Source organism: Athene noctua, chromosome 2 (assembly GCF_965140245.1).
Source record: "Athene noctua chromosome 2, bAthNoc1.hap1.1, whole genome shotgun sequence".
Classification (NCBI taxonomy): domain Eukaryota; kingdom Metazoa; phylum Chordata; class Aves; order Strigiformes; family Strigidae; genus Athene; species Athene noctua.
In genome coordinates, this window is record NC_134038.1 from 78,975,227 (window position 1) to 78,993,788 (window position 18,562).

The 18,562-nt window shown below is 38.4% G+C and overlaps 1 protein-coding gene across 5 annotated transcripts in view; it reads right to left on the reverse strand.

The window, feature by feature from the left end:
• The window catches only part of SEMA5A (semaphorin 5A), a 348,842-nt gene that overhangs the window by 215,595 nt on the left and 114,685 nt on the right, over nucleotides 1-18,562 (reverse strand). For all 5 annotated transcript variants that reach the window (XM_074899498.1, XM_074899502.1, XM_074899501.1 and 2 more), the window contains one exon: nucleotides 2,208-2,307. In XM_074899498.1, coding sequence (XP_074755599.1) covers nucleotides 2,208-2,307 — 100 coding nt within the window. The remainder of the gene's footprint in view (nucleotides 1-2,207; nucleotides 2,308-18,562) is intronic.

Here is an 18,562-nt window from a genome sequence, read left to right on the forward strand (position 1 = left end):
TAAGAGAAATAACTGTATATCAAAAGATACTTCACCAGGGAGGAGGAATTAACAGTGCATTCTCTTCACTGTCTTTATGCGAGCACATTTGGTGGCTTAGGACAAAATTAATTCTTCTAACAGCTCTTCAGATATATGAATCCTGTGAAGCAGATGTGCAAGAAGCTTGTAGTAAAATTTTATCCACAGGCCATAGCACAAGTATGGTAATATTCATGCTCTGTTCAGATGGCCCGAGGTGAAAGGTAACTACAAATAGTGCATTAAGGGGGAAAAAAAAAAAAAAAAAAAATCAGTGCAGCCATTTGAGATTATAAAAGGCTGCAAACACCACTCCTGCAAATGAGCAGAAAACATCATATTCACAGCAAACAGATTCATTCTACATGGTAGCGGGGACTACAAGCAGAAGGTACATAATCAGTAAGATCAACACTTGCATTTTTGGGACCACAGCATCCCGACAACAGGTTGCTAGTCTCTGAATCTATGACTCCATGACATACAGTGACTTTCACCATATAGTCTGGCACAATGCTTCAAGAAGAGAAAAATGTGTAGTGAAAAGGACAAACTAATATCAACAATATGTAGAATTAGAGAAACCCACTGGCAAGTGTAGTCATTCTAAAGTGAGGTTTTCATGGCCAAACACAACAGTGCTGTGGAAAAGCTTAGAATTTAGAATGGAAATGCAGAATAAGGAAAGGAAAAATCCAGTAAATTCTATGAACGAATAACAGCTAGCTATACTGGACTGTGGAAAACAAAGATTTTTGTTAGGATTTTTAAAATACTGAATATTTTTAATTTTTGCAATTTTAGATATAACTAGATATATGAAGTTCTGAAGCAGCATTAGCTTAGAGAATCCAAATGAATCCTACTGCTTTTACTGTTTTGGGTTTTTTGAAAAAGGCAGAATTGGCAGCTGGCATTTTTTTGTAGTCATTGACTATTCAACAAAGTTATCGAAAGCTTTTCCCACAGTAATTCAAAAGGCTTCATCAAAAGCACATGTTTAAATGAGCATATCCTTTGCTGAGATTTGGAGCCCAGATGAACAGTACAGAGGAAAAGAAAATAAGAGAGAAGGGGAAAAAAAAATATTTTTTTCATCAGTTATTGAGATCTATACAGTGTGCATTGATCCGACACACAATTCCATAGGACTGAGGTGGGGCTCAGACAGCTCTGATTTACACTGCCTGTCTTTACAGAACAGCGTCAGTTGACAGCCTCATGCCTCATTTCGTTTGGCAGCTTACAGAATAGAAAAATCAACATGAGTGCACAGAATATCCCACTTCAGGTGGGCCAGAGACAGACACACACACATCTCTCTCTCACTCTCTCTCTCTCTCTCTGTACACTCAGAAAGTTTTGCTCCTGTAGATAAGCAACTTCCATTGGCACATGGGAAAAAATTCATTTTATGAATCTTAATCCTGAACCTCATTTTCAACAAAGAAACAAATTGGGAAACAGAAATATATTCCAATGCTAAATCTAACAGAAAAAAGAAGTGACAAGAACTTTCTTAATTCAAGAGTAAAATATACTCAGAAGGTAGATTTAAATATTACATTTAGATGGTTACAATTTTTTGCCAAGCAAAATGTTTTACTATACTTCTTATGCTAAAAGAAGGAAAAATAGTGTTCAAGGAGTGTCACTGCTTCGAAGTTGACACCTACGACACTGTTACTGTTGATCACAGCTTGCAAAGTACTGTCCTGCTGTGCAAAAACTATGATTATCATCAACTTTACCACTAATTCAGCAGTCTTTAACAGATCATTCCTGGCATTGTACTGAATAATTAATAGAATCATCCAAGCACAAAAAACCATACTGTGTAGCCAAATTTGGGATCATCTTAAATCTTATCCTATGGTCACTTTTGTCACATTGTCATACAGCATCTGCCTGTTCTACTGTATGCATCCAAAGTTTGAGTCCTCCAGGCCAGTCCTCTTAAAAATGAGAACAGTGTAAGTTATTAGGATCCTTGAAACCAGGCAGTACATCTTTTAACTTTGGTCAGGAATAAGAGAAATAAACATGCGTAATGTTAATTTTAGTGGGTCTGGAAGGCAGGGAAGTCACATGAAAGCAATCTGATGCTAAAATTTGCCTCAATATTACTTATCAGCAAAGAACAAAATCCAGTCTGATGCAACATGAAAAGAAAGTAGATTTCTCACCTTGCTCCAGCAATAAGCTCTTTTTGTCCTGGGTCAAACGTTAACTGTGAGAAGTCCACAGCATCTTCTGCTCTGAACACATGTAACCAAGGGGCAATTTCTAAAATCAAGAAATACAACTGTTACTGTAAATGTCAAAGTTGTAGTATATCAGGTAGCCAACATTACATTTGCAGATACTGTGGGTCTGCAAGTTTTCTCAGTATGGTCCTCTAAGGAAACAGAGGAGACTTTTACCATCATACCACGTAATTTACACTACAGGCCTATAAAATATATGGAGCAGTCACTCAATATACATTTGAATGAAGTATTCAAATTTTGGTCCGATTTATAAGCCATATGAGGTTTTACTCCATAGGTAAAGCAGAAAACATCACAGTACAACTGGAATTCACTGGTACATATGCAAGTGAAGTCACATTAGTTTTCCATGCATCAGAAGCAGCTGAGGACTAGGAGTTTGGGGTTTTGATTAGTTCTTTAAAAAAGGATCTGATCAAGGGGAAAGCAATGAGAAAAACAAGCAAATTTGACTTTTCATCATTTTTACAATAAAAGGGTTGAGACATAATGGATGAAAAGGGAAAAAGGCTTGACATTCAGGTGAACTTTTTCGGGTTTTAACCTGCCTTTCTCTGATGAATTTAGTGCCACTTAAGGCAGAAAAGTGGCTGAGTTGCTGAAAATCAGCAAGAAGTATTACTTGTATTCAGAATACTAATCTATTCCTACTTTCAAAGTTAAACACACATAAATAACTACACACCAAATCCTTAGCATTAGCATTATTAGTAGTTACTTTTGCATTCATACCAGTAGCTGGATACACAACAGTATGGCTAACAGAACACTAACATTGTGCTAGGAACACAGCAAAATTTTTAAATTTTTTTTTAAAGAGACACAAAAAATACATGAAATTGCTATAACAATATAAATGGTTCTTTAAAAAACATGCAGTTGTACAAAAGCCTCATCCTCTGTAGTTTCTTTCCCAGTTCTCAGGATATTGAAGCATTTCTCTTAAATTTTTTTTTTTAATGTAGTCACAAAGCAGTGGTCCAGAGTGAATGTGAAAGGTGGAGAAGGCTATGTATGTATGGCCCAACAGGCTGTGGAATAGTCTTATTTGAAGACTACAGATGTGGAACTGACAATAAATAGACCAAAGGTGACCACATGGTTGTGACTATTTAGAATACAGAGTCAACACCAACCCCCCCGAGAGTGCCGTGGCAGTGTAATTTTTGATACTGGTCTCACCAGTTACAGCTCAGGTTGCAAACACCCATTCTAAGCTCCTTTCTTTGCTCATAAGCGTATTTTTCCTTTTGCAAACGTCTGGGTTGAAATAATCCATGTCTGGTGCCTGTGTCAGGATGATTTGTTCCTGATTTAAATATTAAAGTTTTAGCACAAGTAGGTCATCTATCCCTAAGGAGAGTGCCCAGGAGAAAAATGTTATTCTGTGTCAAAACATGTTCAGCCATTGCAGAGAACCATTAAACGCACTGTGCAGAAGCTGTAGCGTCATATGCTCTGGAAAAACAGATGGAACCATGCAGCAGAATCACTTGGGTGTCAGAAGACTAACTTCTGCATTTTTAATGACAGCCTGTATGCATCTGGGCAATTACAGGCCTGTAATGCCAGTCTGTACATGTTCTGCAGAGCTTGTAGCTAAAATTCACTGTTGATTCCATCTGCACTGGATAGGCTCTCAAATCAGGGTCTGAACACTGGATGGGAAAAGGAGATGGGGCCACACATCAGATAACTATGATTACTACTGCCATCAGCTACTACTGCAGATGCCATGCACAGAACCTACCAGGTTTCCATAGCTGGAAAAAAAATATACACACGTACATATATGTATATGTTATAGGCCTGTGTAGCCTTATACATACCTTATTTACATGGATACACAGACAAGTCCAAAAGAGTCACTTCTTAACTTTTTCGTACTTGATTTTGCAACCTTAACCTTTCAGTCATGCATTTTGTATAAAACAATCAATTGCTTTAGAGACAGAACAGAGTATCCAGGCTGAAAGGCCAACCAAGCCAGTGGACAGAGGTCTCAAGAGGGGCTGGAAGGACAACCCAGAGCATGAGTTTAGTGCCTTAGCTGCTACATTCCCCTTCCACGTGGTTGCCCAAGTCATGGGAATTGCTGCCTTACACATACGAGGAATTTACACTCTTCAAGATGGCAGCCATGGGCTCTCTGGGCTCTCTCTGCCTGTGCTCGCACCCAGAAGTTTCTGCCTCTGAGGTACAATCTTGCAGGATCACACACAAGTCTACTCCTAAACTGCCAAAGTAAAACTTGGGCTATCAGTGTATTAACATGCAAATTTGTACTGCTGTGAGCAAATACGCAGAGCTGAAAATGCCACTGGCTCAGCAGCAGCTCTGCACACCGGTGAAGCCAGACCCACTGTTCAAATAGCAGACTCTGAAAGAGAGACAAGGCAAGCAGTTGAGAATGGGATTACTTCAGCTCCACACTGATAAGAAAAAACCCTCGGTCTCCCCATAGCATGAGTAGGCCAGGGACATTTCAGTACACGGAGGTATTGCGATGCCAGAATACTACAGGGAAGACTGAGATTCAAGGATACAGTTCTCTTCCACTTGTCCTGCTGTCTCAGCAAGGCACAATAAAGCTTCAAGGTACAGCAAGCAGGTGATTGAGACTATTACCAGATTTGGAGCAAGGGGGCAGAGGCCAGGCAGGGCAAGGCAAGCTCAGGCTAGAGAACAAGAAGGGAATGAGGACTTGCTAAGAAATCTCTCTGAAATCTGATTCCCCTCTGTCCCTCCAAAATATAAATTATTTTACCCTGTCTTTTTTGCATTCAGTAGTGTTCTTGCTTGAGGGAATAAGGTCAGGAAAAGCAAGTGGCAGCTAGAGTTGGTTTTTTTCAGCAAAAACTCTGAAACTGTCTCTCGTATGTCACAGTGGCATCACATGTCATGTAAGAATAAGCCTTTATGGGATAAAGCTACAACTTTCTGTAAGGAAAAAAAAACCAAAACAAACCCAGAAAAAAACACTACCAAAAAAACCCCAAACAAACAAACAAAAAAGGCCATCAAACAAAACCCATGTAACTGTAAAAGTAGAAACTTATGGGTGAAGTTCTGCACTGAGTTAAACTAAATAAAATTTATGTAACTAAATCTACAAAATAATTACATTTATTTTCATCTAAACAGCAAAATCTAGCTGAAAAGCCTTAGGTAAACAAGACCTTTTAGTTCTGTTGCGAGTTATTTCCTTACAGTCAAAAATGCATAACAAGCTATTAAAGGTCTATAATTTATTTTTCTTCTAATTAAAAACTCATTATAAAGTAGCAAGCAATAATAATTTCACTTTATTAACGGTTTTCACGTAGATGCAACATGACAAACTTTACAAAATAACACAGCTATAGATTTTGTATACTACAACAGAAGCATAAATAAATTTTAAGTTAATTAAGCTGGCTTGCTGACACATAACCTAACCATACCGTCTGCTGATCACAGGTGACAAACAGCAACACCCCTCCCTTTCCAGTTCTAACCTTCCCCTTCCTGGCATTCTTCTCCCTTTCCTCTCTGCTCTCAGTTCATGTGCAGCACAGTAAAATACCTAGCCCTTTAGTGACTTCTCTCTTTTTACTCCTGATACCAAAACCCCTTATTCAGACACACTTTCAACCCGGATTTTTTTTTTTTCCCCTTTAAAACTAAACATGCATGTTTACCATTCCACAGACATCGGTCTCAGACTTAAAGCTGTCCACAAAAACTGTACCAGAGTATACATTCAGTCATGACGACAGCTGGTCTCCAACACACACTGAGTCCTTTAGGTACATTCGAGACATACTTATCCTTAGTAAAAAAAGAACCTTTTTTTTTTTTTTTTTTAATTACTATTACTGGACTGAAATCTGCAGGCCTTAACTCAAAAACATTCCTGAAAGGAAATGCATGCTTTCCCATAGAACTAAAAGACAGGTATTGAAAAAGCTGAATTCTGAGAAAGCTAGAGCTCTCTTTCACATGCTGTGAATCACATGCTGTGTGTTCTCCTGGGGGTTTCAGGTTTTGTTAGATGTTTTTGGTTTCTTTTAATAGCTCAGATTTAATAGGAAACAAAGTTTGCCATGGCTCATAAACCTATGGCAAAGCAAATGTACTGCAGCCCCCTCAGCTCCTAGGAAAGATCAAGGGAGTCTCCTAAAAAGCTTTAGAGACAAAAGAGGTTAACAATCAAAGCTGGGCAGGAGGACATCAGATACTCATACAAAAAATGAAAGTCCAGGAATCTGTCTCAGTTTTACTTTAAATTTAGTATCTGCCCAACAAGCCAAAGCTTGTTTGGTTTCCACTGTCCAAGGACTTGTCAAGGGCTGAACTCTACCGTTCTTTGCAAATGAAATAGCGAAGTTCTCTCTAATCTAAGTTTCATTATTCAGCAATTCAAAGTAGAGCTACAGTAAATAGCAAAATAAATTGGGAAATTACTAACACTGGTATGTTTAGAATTGAATCCAGGAGTCACCTTCAGTGGTAAATAACAAAGTGAAAACACAATACCAACCTCCTGATTTCATTAAAAAATTAACATAGATATTAAAAATCTCAGTAGTGTTTATGGTGTACGTATGTGACACCTCATGCCATGGCGTCCTTTTTGAAAACAGCGAGCACAAAATTAAACATATGTGCAGTACCACCTTCCTGAAGATACTCTGTTAGCAAAAAAATAATAATACCACTACAGTTGAAAACTAGCAGATTTGCAATATTAACTAAAGTCTCTGGGTGGCATCGGTACGACAAATTCACTAATTTTATAATAAGAAAATTAAAATATACTACTGCATGTTAAAGTTATTTTAGAATTCAGTGTATCTAATCTAAGGGTGATACAATAACCCCCATCTTTCTGAAGCTTTATAATGACTTTAGCCTAACTTAGATCTTTACTTCCTGTGATATTCAGTTTATGTTACTATCCTCTTCAAAGGCAGTGAGACAAGTCAGAAGTCTCCACAGTGATGTTCCACTCCGTTACATCACCCCCAGTGCCCTGGTGCCAACCCCATTAACCCCAGGGGAATCTATAAAGGGATGTGTCATGGCTGGCAAGAGGCGATCCACATGTTCACTCATTCAGCATGCCCTGTTTCAGCATTTATTCACAACAGTCGCTCTTTAAGGACACAGTTAGGTGCACTTGTAAACACTCTGCTGTGACACTTCAGGACTCCATGGTCCCTGACTATTTTAAAAATAGGACTGAGAGTAACAAGACTTCAGTAATTTCTGTGCATCATTGGTATCAATTCAGTGTGCTTGTGAAGTCCTCATTTTAAAATTTCTATTGTAATACAAATGTATCCATGAATAATATATTCACTCAAAACAACTTAAGGAAAGCCAAGCATTACTCTGTGTTGGAGAACAAAAGAGAAGAAAAATGGCATGCCAAAACCTGTTACATCTTTTAAGATTTACTTTTGTCTGTATTTTTCTTTAACATTTCCAATAACCAGTCTTTTCTAGCTCTTTCACTGTATTCTCTCCTCACAGAAATGCCTTAAACACACCCTTGCTGGTAAATCATTGACTCACTACAGATGAAAGGAAAAAAGGTACTGCAGCTCAGGAGAAGAAAGCAAATACGTGCAAACACTATTCCACAGGTTCCAACAAGGCAAATACTGTTCCACAGGCTTCATCATGAGAGTTCAGCCAAAAAAGATTTGTACTACTGAAAACAATCACAACTTACCCCTGCTTATCCAAAGGGGGCTGAGGCTTAGTTTGTAAACCACATAACTTATTTTCTATGACTTAATCAAGGAATGTGTTGCTCAGTATTCATGTACAATGACTCCATGTTTTAAATAATTTTGATCACTAAGGTTAAAAAAAAAACAATGGGAGGAAAGCAGCTATAGTTACAAACATGGAAGTGACAATATAAGATATCATATGCAGGTGTTTTTTCCCTCAGATGAACTTCTGAAAACACAATCGCAAACAGACTTCTAGCTCAGGCCTCAGGGCTTGTCTGGTTGTCACTGTAGTGGAGAAAAACCTATGCTACACCTGAAACAACTACCTCATGCAGTCAAGGCAGTGCCATGAAGCTCTGCCACAGCTACAGTGCTACTATTTCTCGTACACAGTATTTAAACCCATATAAATGCAAGTTATTCTTTACATATTTGTAAAGTCATCCTTTACATAGTTTTACTTAATGTACATTATTGTACATTACTTAATGACCTAAAGTCATTCTTTACGTATTTGTACTTACTTTGGACCAATTTTTTCCTCTATCCTAGCTTACCGCTGCTTCAAAACAGGCCAAAATGGGTATATTCCTGTTGGATGCATTAACCATAAAATCATCAAAAGTGCCATTTCTATTGAGAAAGACAAGCAAATCATAAACCAAAAACCTCATCTAACAAATGTAGTAAACACAGCAGATATTTTTCTATTTCTCTTACAGAAAAGACCATTCTAGGAAATGTAATTCAGCAAAAATACGCTAACTCTAATAATCTCAAAATCGGAGCACAAGTATCTGCCCTGCTACTTGTTATTCTTCCATAAGGCCCATAGTAGAAGCTGAATCCTTTGAAAACAGCAGTTCAGTGCAAAGCAGAGAAGGCCTGCACATTACAGGCTGCTTTTCCAAAAACCTGTAATTCCAGACATATGCTTTCTATATCCAATGGTATGTTGGCAGACCTGCTTCCAGGACCATATACCTCCTTAGGTTTATGATCCTGACTGCTTAGGCAGGTTGTCTTGCAGAAGTCAACTAAGTCACTAAGGTGACTGTGTCTTGCCCATGCTGCAGAGCTCTCTTCCAAGGAGGTTTGGGGAAAAGCCCACAGGGAGATGCTACAGAGTGCCTGTTGCCTAGGCTGTGCATGCAGACTCCCTGTAGGATGCAAAGCCAAGAGCATTCAGTATGGTTACAGCCTTAGGTCAACGCTCTGGGCATTCATTATCCCTTTCTACATGGCTCCTAATGTCCTTCTTTAGCATGCATTTCAGAGGCATTATTGATGCTTCTTATAAAAAGCTTAAAGGTGGTACCAGCACTGCATTTTAATTCCAGAGTTGAAGTTATGTAATAAGGAGCAAGAAAATACCCAAGTATGTGAGTCTTAGAGACCAAGCACATATATTCTCCACCAGGATGATTAGAGGCCAGGAAAGTGTCTTTTCTGTAATTTTTAGTATACAAGAAGGACAAACTACTGCATTAAGAACCTTAGTCAAATGGGGAAACAAGAAAACTCTCTAATATTTAAACCTTGCAGAAAGAGACAAATCTGTTCTAAAAAAAAAAAAAAAATAAATAAAATCAAAAAGCCAAGTCAATCCCAGCCCAGCATCCCTGCGAAATTCCTGGTCTACCTACTACTGATATTAGAACGGAGTTGGCATTGTCCACTTTTTCACATATATGGTACAAACATCCAGAAGTCAAGGCTAAAGACAGTCATGGATGTAACAGATTTAACAGTGTTTGCTACCAGAAGGCTTCAATAATCTAAACAGAGTACACCAGAATCAGACTGGGTGCAACATATGCAGAGAAAAGTACTAGTTCAATAATAAAAAGATGGTATCGGCTAACACCATTTCATGCTTCTCGGCAAAATGAAAGGATTAGGACAGGTAGGTCTGTTACAATACTCAATATTGCATTCTAATGAAAAAGACATCACATGTAGTCCTTACCATACAGAACACATTTATACTGGGGCTGTGTAAACCACCAACTTAATACAAAACTAAGAGTATGTAAGACATCGTAACTGGGAAACAAAAGAATATATATTTATAGTAGCTAATCCCCTATTTCTAATAAAATTTAAATGTAAAAATATTTCTTATAAAAATTAAGAATGTTTTTAATCTAGATAATCAATTGAAAAATATAGGCATTCCAGTAATTAGACAGTAATTAGACAGTAAGAACTGTACAGTTTCCAAAATAGGGATCCAGGAAGATATAAGAAAATAAAACATCATTTCTTCCCACCAAGGAAGAAAGCAAAAACAATTGTTTAGGCAGGGTTAGCTAATGCAATCCAATCCTCTATAAAAGAAAAGATGGAGTTACAACTTTGCCCAGCATGATTAAATCAGAAACCACAAACTAAAAGATTCTCCTTTTAAGTCCTACCATACTACATTTGGTTCCCCTTTGGAAACATGAAAACCTGTCAGATATCCATCTGCAGTTCAGAGCTCTTCTTTCCTTATAGGGAGTAGAAAAACACCCAAAACCAACAGAACAAAAAGACAAAACCAACCTCAGAAGTGCAGCTCTCTTTCAAGATCCTATATTCTGGAGGTCTCTTTAGATCACAAACAAGGCAGCTGCCTGCCTTCTAGTATCCAACACAACGCCATCCTGAAGCTTGCCTTCCATTACAAAGAAAACTCCAGAGGACAAGAAATAAATATGTAGCTCTTCTAGTCTTATCAAGAAACTCTGCCAGCTCCCCAAGCTCCTCTCCACTTTAAATTATCCGTAATAAAACAAATCCCAAAACCATAAACCTCTTGACATTTTCCAGAAAGTTCACCACCTGCTTACTGGGCCTTCATTTTTAAATAGCTATTACAGCTTCAGAACAATTTTGGAGGTAATGAGGCAGGGCTATAAGTAATTTATTTCTTATTAATGGGAAAAGCAGAAAATAAACCAAAGTATGTTTCTTGATTTTAAACTAGTGAACTTGAACTTCTTTCTTAAGCCTACTGTTAAACATACTTCCTTCTACCCAATTTCTCCCATCTTTCCTTGGTTCTCTCATTAGGCACAAAGTCACTGCCTCTGTTATTTGCCTACCACCCTCCAGGCAGGGCAGGCACAGTCACAGCAATTGTCCTGCCCTGGTTCCCTGACCTGCTTTTACAATCCCCTCTAACCTCCAAAGTCTCAAGGTCTAAAATCCAGCCTGCATTCTGTTTTCTTTGTCCTGCCAGAGCTTCTCCAGCTAGAAGTACGTATTTCTGCATTCTTATGTGTGTGCATATGTCTATTACTGGGATAATTAAAGGGAATTTGGGTTCTGACTGTCTGTGCCCTCAGGGAAGAGACAGTAACATCTGCTGCAATGACTACTTATTTCTTATTTTTCTGAACAAGGATTTTGAATTGTTTATGCTTCACTGTTCAAACACACACATTGCATACAAATACAAAAGGGTGTAAGGGAAAAAAAGATTGAACCCCCACCTAGATGAAAGTGGTTTCAGTGCTACGAGCACAGTTTTTATATACTCAGAATCACCTGCAAGTTCTGCAGAAATTATGCAGTGACAAGGTATCAGCCATGATATATAATTACAGCCCCTTTGAGTTTTCTTTCTCTCATACACAGAAACAGCATGAAACTAAAGCCCCAGACCATTCCGGGAAAAAAACAAAAACAAAAACAAAAAAAAAAAAAAAAAAAAAAAAAAAAAACAAAACCACTAAAAAAACACAAACACACACACAAAAAAAATACACCAACAAAACCAAAAACCTACTTTGCAAAGTTACACTACCCAGCTGAAAGAGATTGCATTAACCACACCCTCTCAATTGTAAGGAAACAAATCCTTGACTCAAATATGGAGTTCCTGATGTTATAATATTTTTAAATTAGACAGTATCAGTCATTTGAGGATAGTATTGTATTTAAAAATAATAACTAAATATACTTAACAGCAGTTTAAATTGCCAAGAACTGTGCTTAAAAATTTTCAATTGCCTGATCTTCCACATGGTATTTTGAACTAACATAAAGTGACTGTCAAGCAAGTCAAGAGTTGAAACAGGATTCCCAAATCCTGGTATGTTTTAAAGCAAAAGGCCTACCAATCTTTACTAATTGTTCAAATTAGGAACCATGTCAGCAGACTACCATGAAGAAACAAAGAAAAATTAAGGAAAAAGGAGAAGGGAAGAGCCAAAACTGAAGTATCTGAGTTTGGGTGGCTCAGTTCTAGGGTTTCCTGCATGATGCATTTAAATGCAGTATAGAATCATGTTCGTCTACTTGCAGATTGCATTCAACTGTCATTCTTACTCCATTTCATCATCACATACATGTGTTCTCATTAGTTTGCAATAGAACAGTCGTAAGTATCAGCCTGAATGACATCACCTTGATGTAAACTCAAACCCACTGCTGTAGAATCAGAGTACAGATTGCAGTCTGTTCTCTCACTGCTTAGGTTCTCCACTATCTCAGCTGTGGTAAACTGCTGTCCTCCTAGTAATCATTAAACTTGGTGTTCTTGAAGAAGATTTAGCAACCCCACTCTTCTTGAATTGTGTATACACCTGGCTGTACAACAGATAGGAGCTCAGGGGCAGTGGATGCTTAGAGGAGAAAACAAATATAACAAAGAATTTCCAGAGAAATTCCAGGGATCACTGGAAACTACTAAAACAAATTTACTCTAGCAGGCTACATGTGATGGAATGGTTTACAGGTTGTATCACTTCAACTCAAGAGTTTTATGTATAAACACACACACATATTAGGGCAAAGGAGAAGACACCCAGTCCAGAAACAAACCACATACAAATGGAGAAGTTAAAAATAAAAAATAAAACAACAAAAAATCTAACCCAATAGTTTTAAAATTAAAGGTGACCAGTACCCTTTCATCAGATTAGAAGCAGATTAAAGTAGAGGTTGGATGATGTTTGTGTAAGGAGGCACAAGAAGGTACACAACATAAAAACATGGATAGTGCAGCGCTTATGAAAGGTGATAAAGCAAAGATCCAGAGAGTTTAAAAAAAATATTTCAGGGAATGTTCTGGACTAAGAGCACCATAGTGAGAAAACTGTAAAACTAAATTCACATGCTTTAAGAGACAGGGAAGCCTGGGGGACAGCATATGTATGAAAAGACTACATGATGTAAGATTTAGATAGGGGACATAGAGGGAAAGACCAGAAGAATGATGGGTACACACCAGGGAGAAGACAAAGGGGGAGAGAAAACCTCAGGGAAACAGAAGAACTATTATCCTGCACAGACTTACGTTCCTTTTGTTTTAATATCCTGTTTGCATCAGCTGTTAGTTCAAGATGGCCCAGAAAAAAAGGTAGGAGCCTGCTGTAGACAGCAGTGGTATTATCAGTCAAGTCTTACTATTATGTCTCAATCTAATCTCTAAAAGTGAGAAATGGTCTAGACCTGAAACATATAATTTAAGAGCAGAAATTGGGGAGGAGAGAGTACACAAAGTTAATCAACACAAGAGATCTAAAATTTAAAAAATTTAAGAAGGGTGCGAGAATTCTGCAGAGAAAGAAAAAAACATCAGTGAACAGAGGATGAACCAAGAGAGACTTTCACCCAATTTACACTGTAAATCACCTTGCAGGTGAGTTGATTCACACTTCAGGGTAAGGACCCATTCAGCAGGATAGGCAGAGATGAGCATGCTACTATAATAAGAACTTCTGAGCTGTGGAAACTATGCCATGAAACTGTGTTTTGATATGTGGAAGTATTACTCGCTGCGTGTGCCCTTCCCCATACTGGTGAAAGATTTATTTTGCTCTGGGAAGGTTCTGCCAGTCAAAACCCAGTAATCTCAACCTCAACCAGCACAGGGCCCACGTGCTCTTCCCAGTGAGCACAGCTTCCCTCTCCAGTTACCAGCTCTGGCCCCTGTGCTGCCACTGCCTGCCTTCCCAAACATGATACAGAGGGAGGCACTGACCACATAACACACTTGACTTCCTTAGTCATGCCCTCTCTTCAGAAAGGCCTAACCTTTCACTTTTTAACACTTATGTGCTGGCTTTGGCAATGGGCCACAGAATTCATTTTTGAAGGAAATCAGGTTGCACAGTTATGGGAAACCAGTATGTGGTCTTAACATGGAATTTTGTAAAGAAATCTGCTCTATTTTTATATATGTATTGTAGGGAAGAGCAGCATCGGGCCAACAGCCTATAGATAGTTATAATAATGCCATGTTATTTTTGTGGGAAATATCTATGTTTCTATTAGAAGACCTTATTTCTAGAACTGACCGTTTTGCAATGATGCATTCTTACGTTGGTGTATGAACATACTAAACTTCTTTATTTATACTGTTTAGCATAATACAGTTTCTTGATTATACCAATTTTGCCCAAAATTATAGCTCATAAATATAGCTCATTTCGGGTCTGAAAATATTTCATGCAAAGAATACAAAGACCAACAAAACAAGTCATATTGTAACACAAAGGGCACACAGGGTAAAGCCTGACACTAATCTTGCTAAGAGTCTGGAGGCAGAACTTACAAAGTGGAACATACTCCCCACCCCTTCCACTGCCACTCCACAAAAACAAAAAGATACCCCAATCCAAAAAAAAGAAAGCGACAAGCAAGAAAAAGAAAAGGAAAAAACACAACTGCACAAACAACAGAACAGCACTTCTCTTTGCAGAAATTATTTTTGTTCTCAAGGGCACTATCAAACTCCAGGTATTTGTCATTATTAACAACTACATTAGCCATATAACTGTAGAGTTAATTGTAAAATGGTGAGCTCCTAATTCTCAATGGTAGAGAAAGACTGCACTTCTTTGTCCATAAATCCTTCAAAACAAAGCCTGAAGTGAGCTCCGGAATTGGAAAGACAAGCTTATGACAAGTCAAAGTGTGGTCTCACCTGAATGCAACAAATTGTCATGTAACAAGTAAGTATCTACCACATTCAGCCACGCAAATTCAGCAGCTACTCAGCATCCTGTACCAAATGAGCAGTACCGCAGAAGACAGGCAGGAAAGAAAGCATGCGGAAAAAAAAAAAAAAATCGCTTTGAAGAAGCACTGGAAGCACTTCTCTACTTCCACCCATTCTGTCAAATAAACACAAAGTATCTCTGGAAATTTGTTTAAGAAATTAAGGGGGAAAAGGGAAAATTAACAAATTATTTTCCTCCACACCTCTAAGATTCCTGGAAATTGTAGCACTCCAGGAAAGGCCCAAGGGTGGGCCTGGATCTCCCCAGGTCTCTCAGCCAACAGCCAGCAGAAGGCGACGTTCAATGACAAGCAGTAAGGGCAGCAGGTGCCACCAAGTGAGTGCAAGGCAGGCCCCCTAAATGCTGTGCAGAACCTGGAAGGGAAGACCACCAGAACTAGTCTTTCTAGAAATTTGGTCACTACCAAATATGAAAACAGTGTTGCCCAGGATCAGAAGGTCAGTAACTGCAATTGTCACCATCTTTCATGAACCAGCAGTCTAGGTTACTTCAGAAGTAACCGAGAACAATTGAATTAAGGATATTTCTTGTGATATGTAGAGCTGTGCTGCTGCTGCTGTGAGCAGCCAGGCAGGCTGCATGGGCACCCTTGCCAGCAGTGGAACCCACAGAACCACCCACTCCACGCAGCACAACAGTGTCCTGCCAGGCTGTGATGACTGTGCAGCCACAAGCTCTGTGAAGAGCTGGGCACAAATGAGTTCCACCAAGGCAAGTTAAAAAGGGCTGACTCTCAGCTCCTTAGCCATGCAATGCTAACTAGCTATATACATGCTCTTCCTCTTCAGGCAACACTCATTAGCTTTGGACATGTTGCAGTGCAGTCTCTGAAGAGGGACAAGAACCAAATCCATGTGAACCAGCATGGAGATTATGCACAAAGAACTTAAAACTTCAGCAAAACATAATTTACGCTGTGCCGGATGATTTAGAAACAATGGATATCCTTCATTAATGCCTTTTCCAAGGGGTAGATATGTAGAATACTCACACTGACAGCTGTCAATAGAAGGGACAGTAAACCTTAAACATCTAATAAAAACGATTAAAATACTGTCTGGTGGAAAAAAATAAGAGAAAAATCAAAGCAATATTTTGTTTTCTCTTGTCTTTAAACACACCAAAACTTCTAGAAAAGGATAAAATTTCAGCTCCTTCGGAGCTCTATTTCTTGGTTGCTCATCTGTTTCGTTAACGTATTCCAGTTTGGATCTTTTATAACCTTACAGCAAAAATGCCCATCTCCATTAAAAATACATCGCTTCTGAAGGAGGGAAAAAAAAAAAAAAAAAAAAGGAACAAAAAACCCAGATTGTAATTCCCTCTGCCTGCTTTGTACAGCTAGTGAAATGTGGCAGGAGCCTCTCACTCATTCTGCTGCTTCATTAACAACCAGGAAATGTCACATGCGCTAAACTTCCACATTAGGGCAACAAGGAAGAAAACAGCCATGGAAAGGCTATGGAAAGGCAAATAGGACATGTCTGTGCAGCTCATTGCAGCCACTGCTGATTTTCAATTATCAGAATCTTTATTAAAATTATTAACATTCTACAATGGCCCAGCACTTGGCTGGGATGCCAACAGAACTGTCAATTGATGCTTGCTTTAAAACATGATTACTTCTGCCAAAAAACAAGTTAGCCAGTATGCACGTCCTTTGCTTAGAGAATTCAGGCCCTGCCATACCTGTTTTTTTATGGGAACAAACACCAAAGAATCCGGGTGATTCAGGGAAATAGTAAGCGGATAGTATCTTTCAATCTTCAAAGCTATCATTTCTAAAATTAACAGTAAGCAGCTGCCATTCCCCGGCAGGCAGTTAGTATCCTGTGCAAAAGGCAAACCTGATTTGATACCAAAAAAAATACAACTGGTGAAGGAATTATTTCCCTCCTTAAGAAGGAATGGTTCTTCGCAGGGTAGCGCAAGCAAACTCATAGTCCTATCGTCTAGACAAACCGAAGTTGCAATATCTAGCAATCGTCTTGTCTTTACTGATGAATCATCTTTATTTAAACAAAAACCCAAAAGAGGATAGGGGATGGAAAGTAATACACCTCAGTGCCACTGCTGAAGCTGTCAGGAGGTCTTGAAAGTGTATTTTTGAAAACCAGTGTAAAGAGAAGGAAAAACCAATAAAAACTGAGCAGTTTAGTAGACAACTATTACTTTAAACAGCAGCTTGTAACAAGATTAGGGGAAAGAGAAGAGAGTAAAAACAAAAACAAGTTCATACACCATGTAACCTTCACTCAGCCCACATTTTATTTCCTCTTGGCACATGTTAAGTGTGTGCACTCCATATACAAACCACATGATAAAATAAGCAGAGAGATGTACTGAGTCTATATTACTTCGACAAACATCAAGTAAGAGAATTCTATGGTGGTTAGACAATAAGGTTAAGACAATATATTTCTTAGGGTTCCCAAACCAAGGAATCAAAAAATCACTATGCTATTTTTCTTTTCTGGTTAACCTCAAGTAGAAATGAAGGGTTGATGTTCATTTCTTCTATGGATTGAGACATGCTATTTTTGAGCATGTTTATTCAACAGATAACTCCTTTACAGCACAGCATGTATTTAAAATATCACTAAATACAGCTTCTAAAATTACGTCAACTGATGCTATTTTGTTGAGACAGCACAACCTTAAATTCTGGTTACTTTATGGGAGTATTAAAGAATGAGATTTGCCCCAGAGCAGATGATCTCATCTGTACCCTCAACATCAATTAAATGAAGTTCACAACTGCACTTTATTTCTGATATAAAAGCCTAAGAAATTCAACTTAACGCAGGTAAACTGCAGGACAGTCAATACTTAGAACTTCACACCTGAAACAGGAGTTGTGTCACTTTTTTTCCATCTTCCACAAGCACCACTAAGCAGTTGGGATGGCCCCTTCAATTCTATCTCATGGATGGGATCTGCCTACAGCATGAGTCTTCAGCTCAGTGTGCAAGTTTTGACAGATCCAACAGTTTCAAAGTTCAGCAAATGTGGTGGAAACAAGGTGCCACTATAGCTACTTTTACAGTTTTGGGGGGGGTTGGGGGGTTTTTAGTCTAATAAAATACCAACTCCACAGAGAGATACCACAAAGGTTCTGTAGAGTAGGTGGCTAAGCGCCTTGAAACCTATGGAAATATTTAGTCAAACATTACACTGCTCAACTGGTTTGCTTCGTTTTTTGCATAAGAATAGTTCAACTTCTGTAAATAGTCATTGTTTCTCATAGGCATCTTATTTTTCTAAACACTGTTTGCCTATGATTTACCCCTCACTGTTCCTACCCAGAGGAAATTTGGTTTCCACAACCTTTTCTACTTGATTGGGTTAAACCCATCCCTTTCCTATATTAATAGAGTGTGTTTTTCAAGAAGTTGCTGATCATCAATAAATCCCAATACACTTCACAGTGCTCACATTTCATATCTATGTGTACATGAACGCATATCCAGATAAAACTTAATAAAAATGAAAATTGGAAGGCTCTATCTTTAATGACCAGCTTATTTCA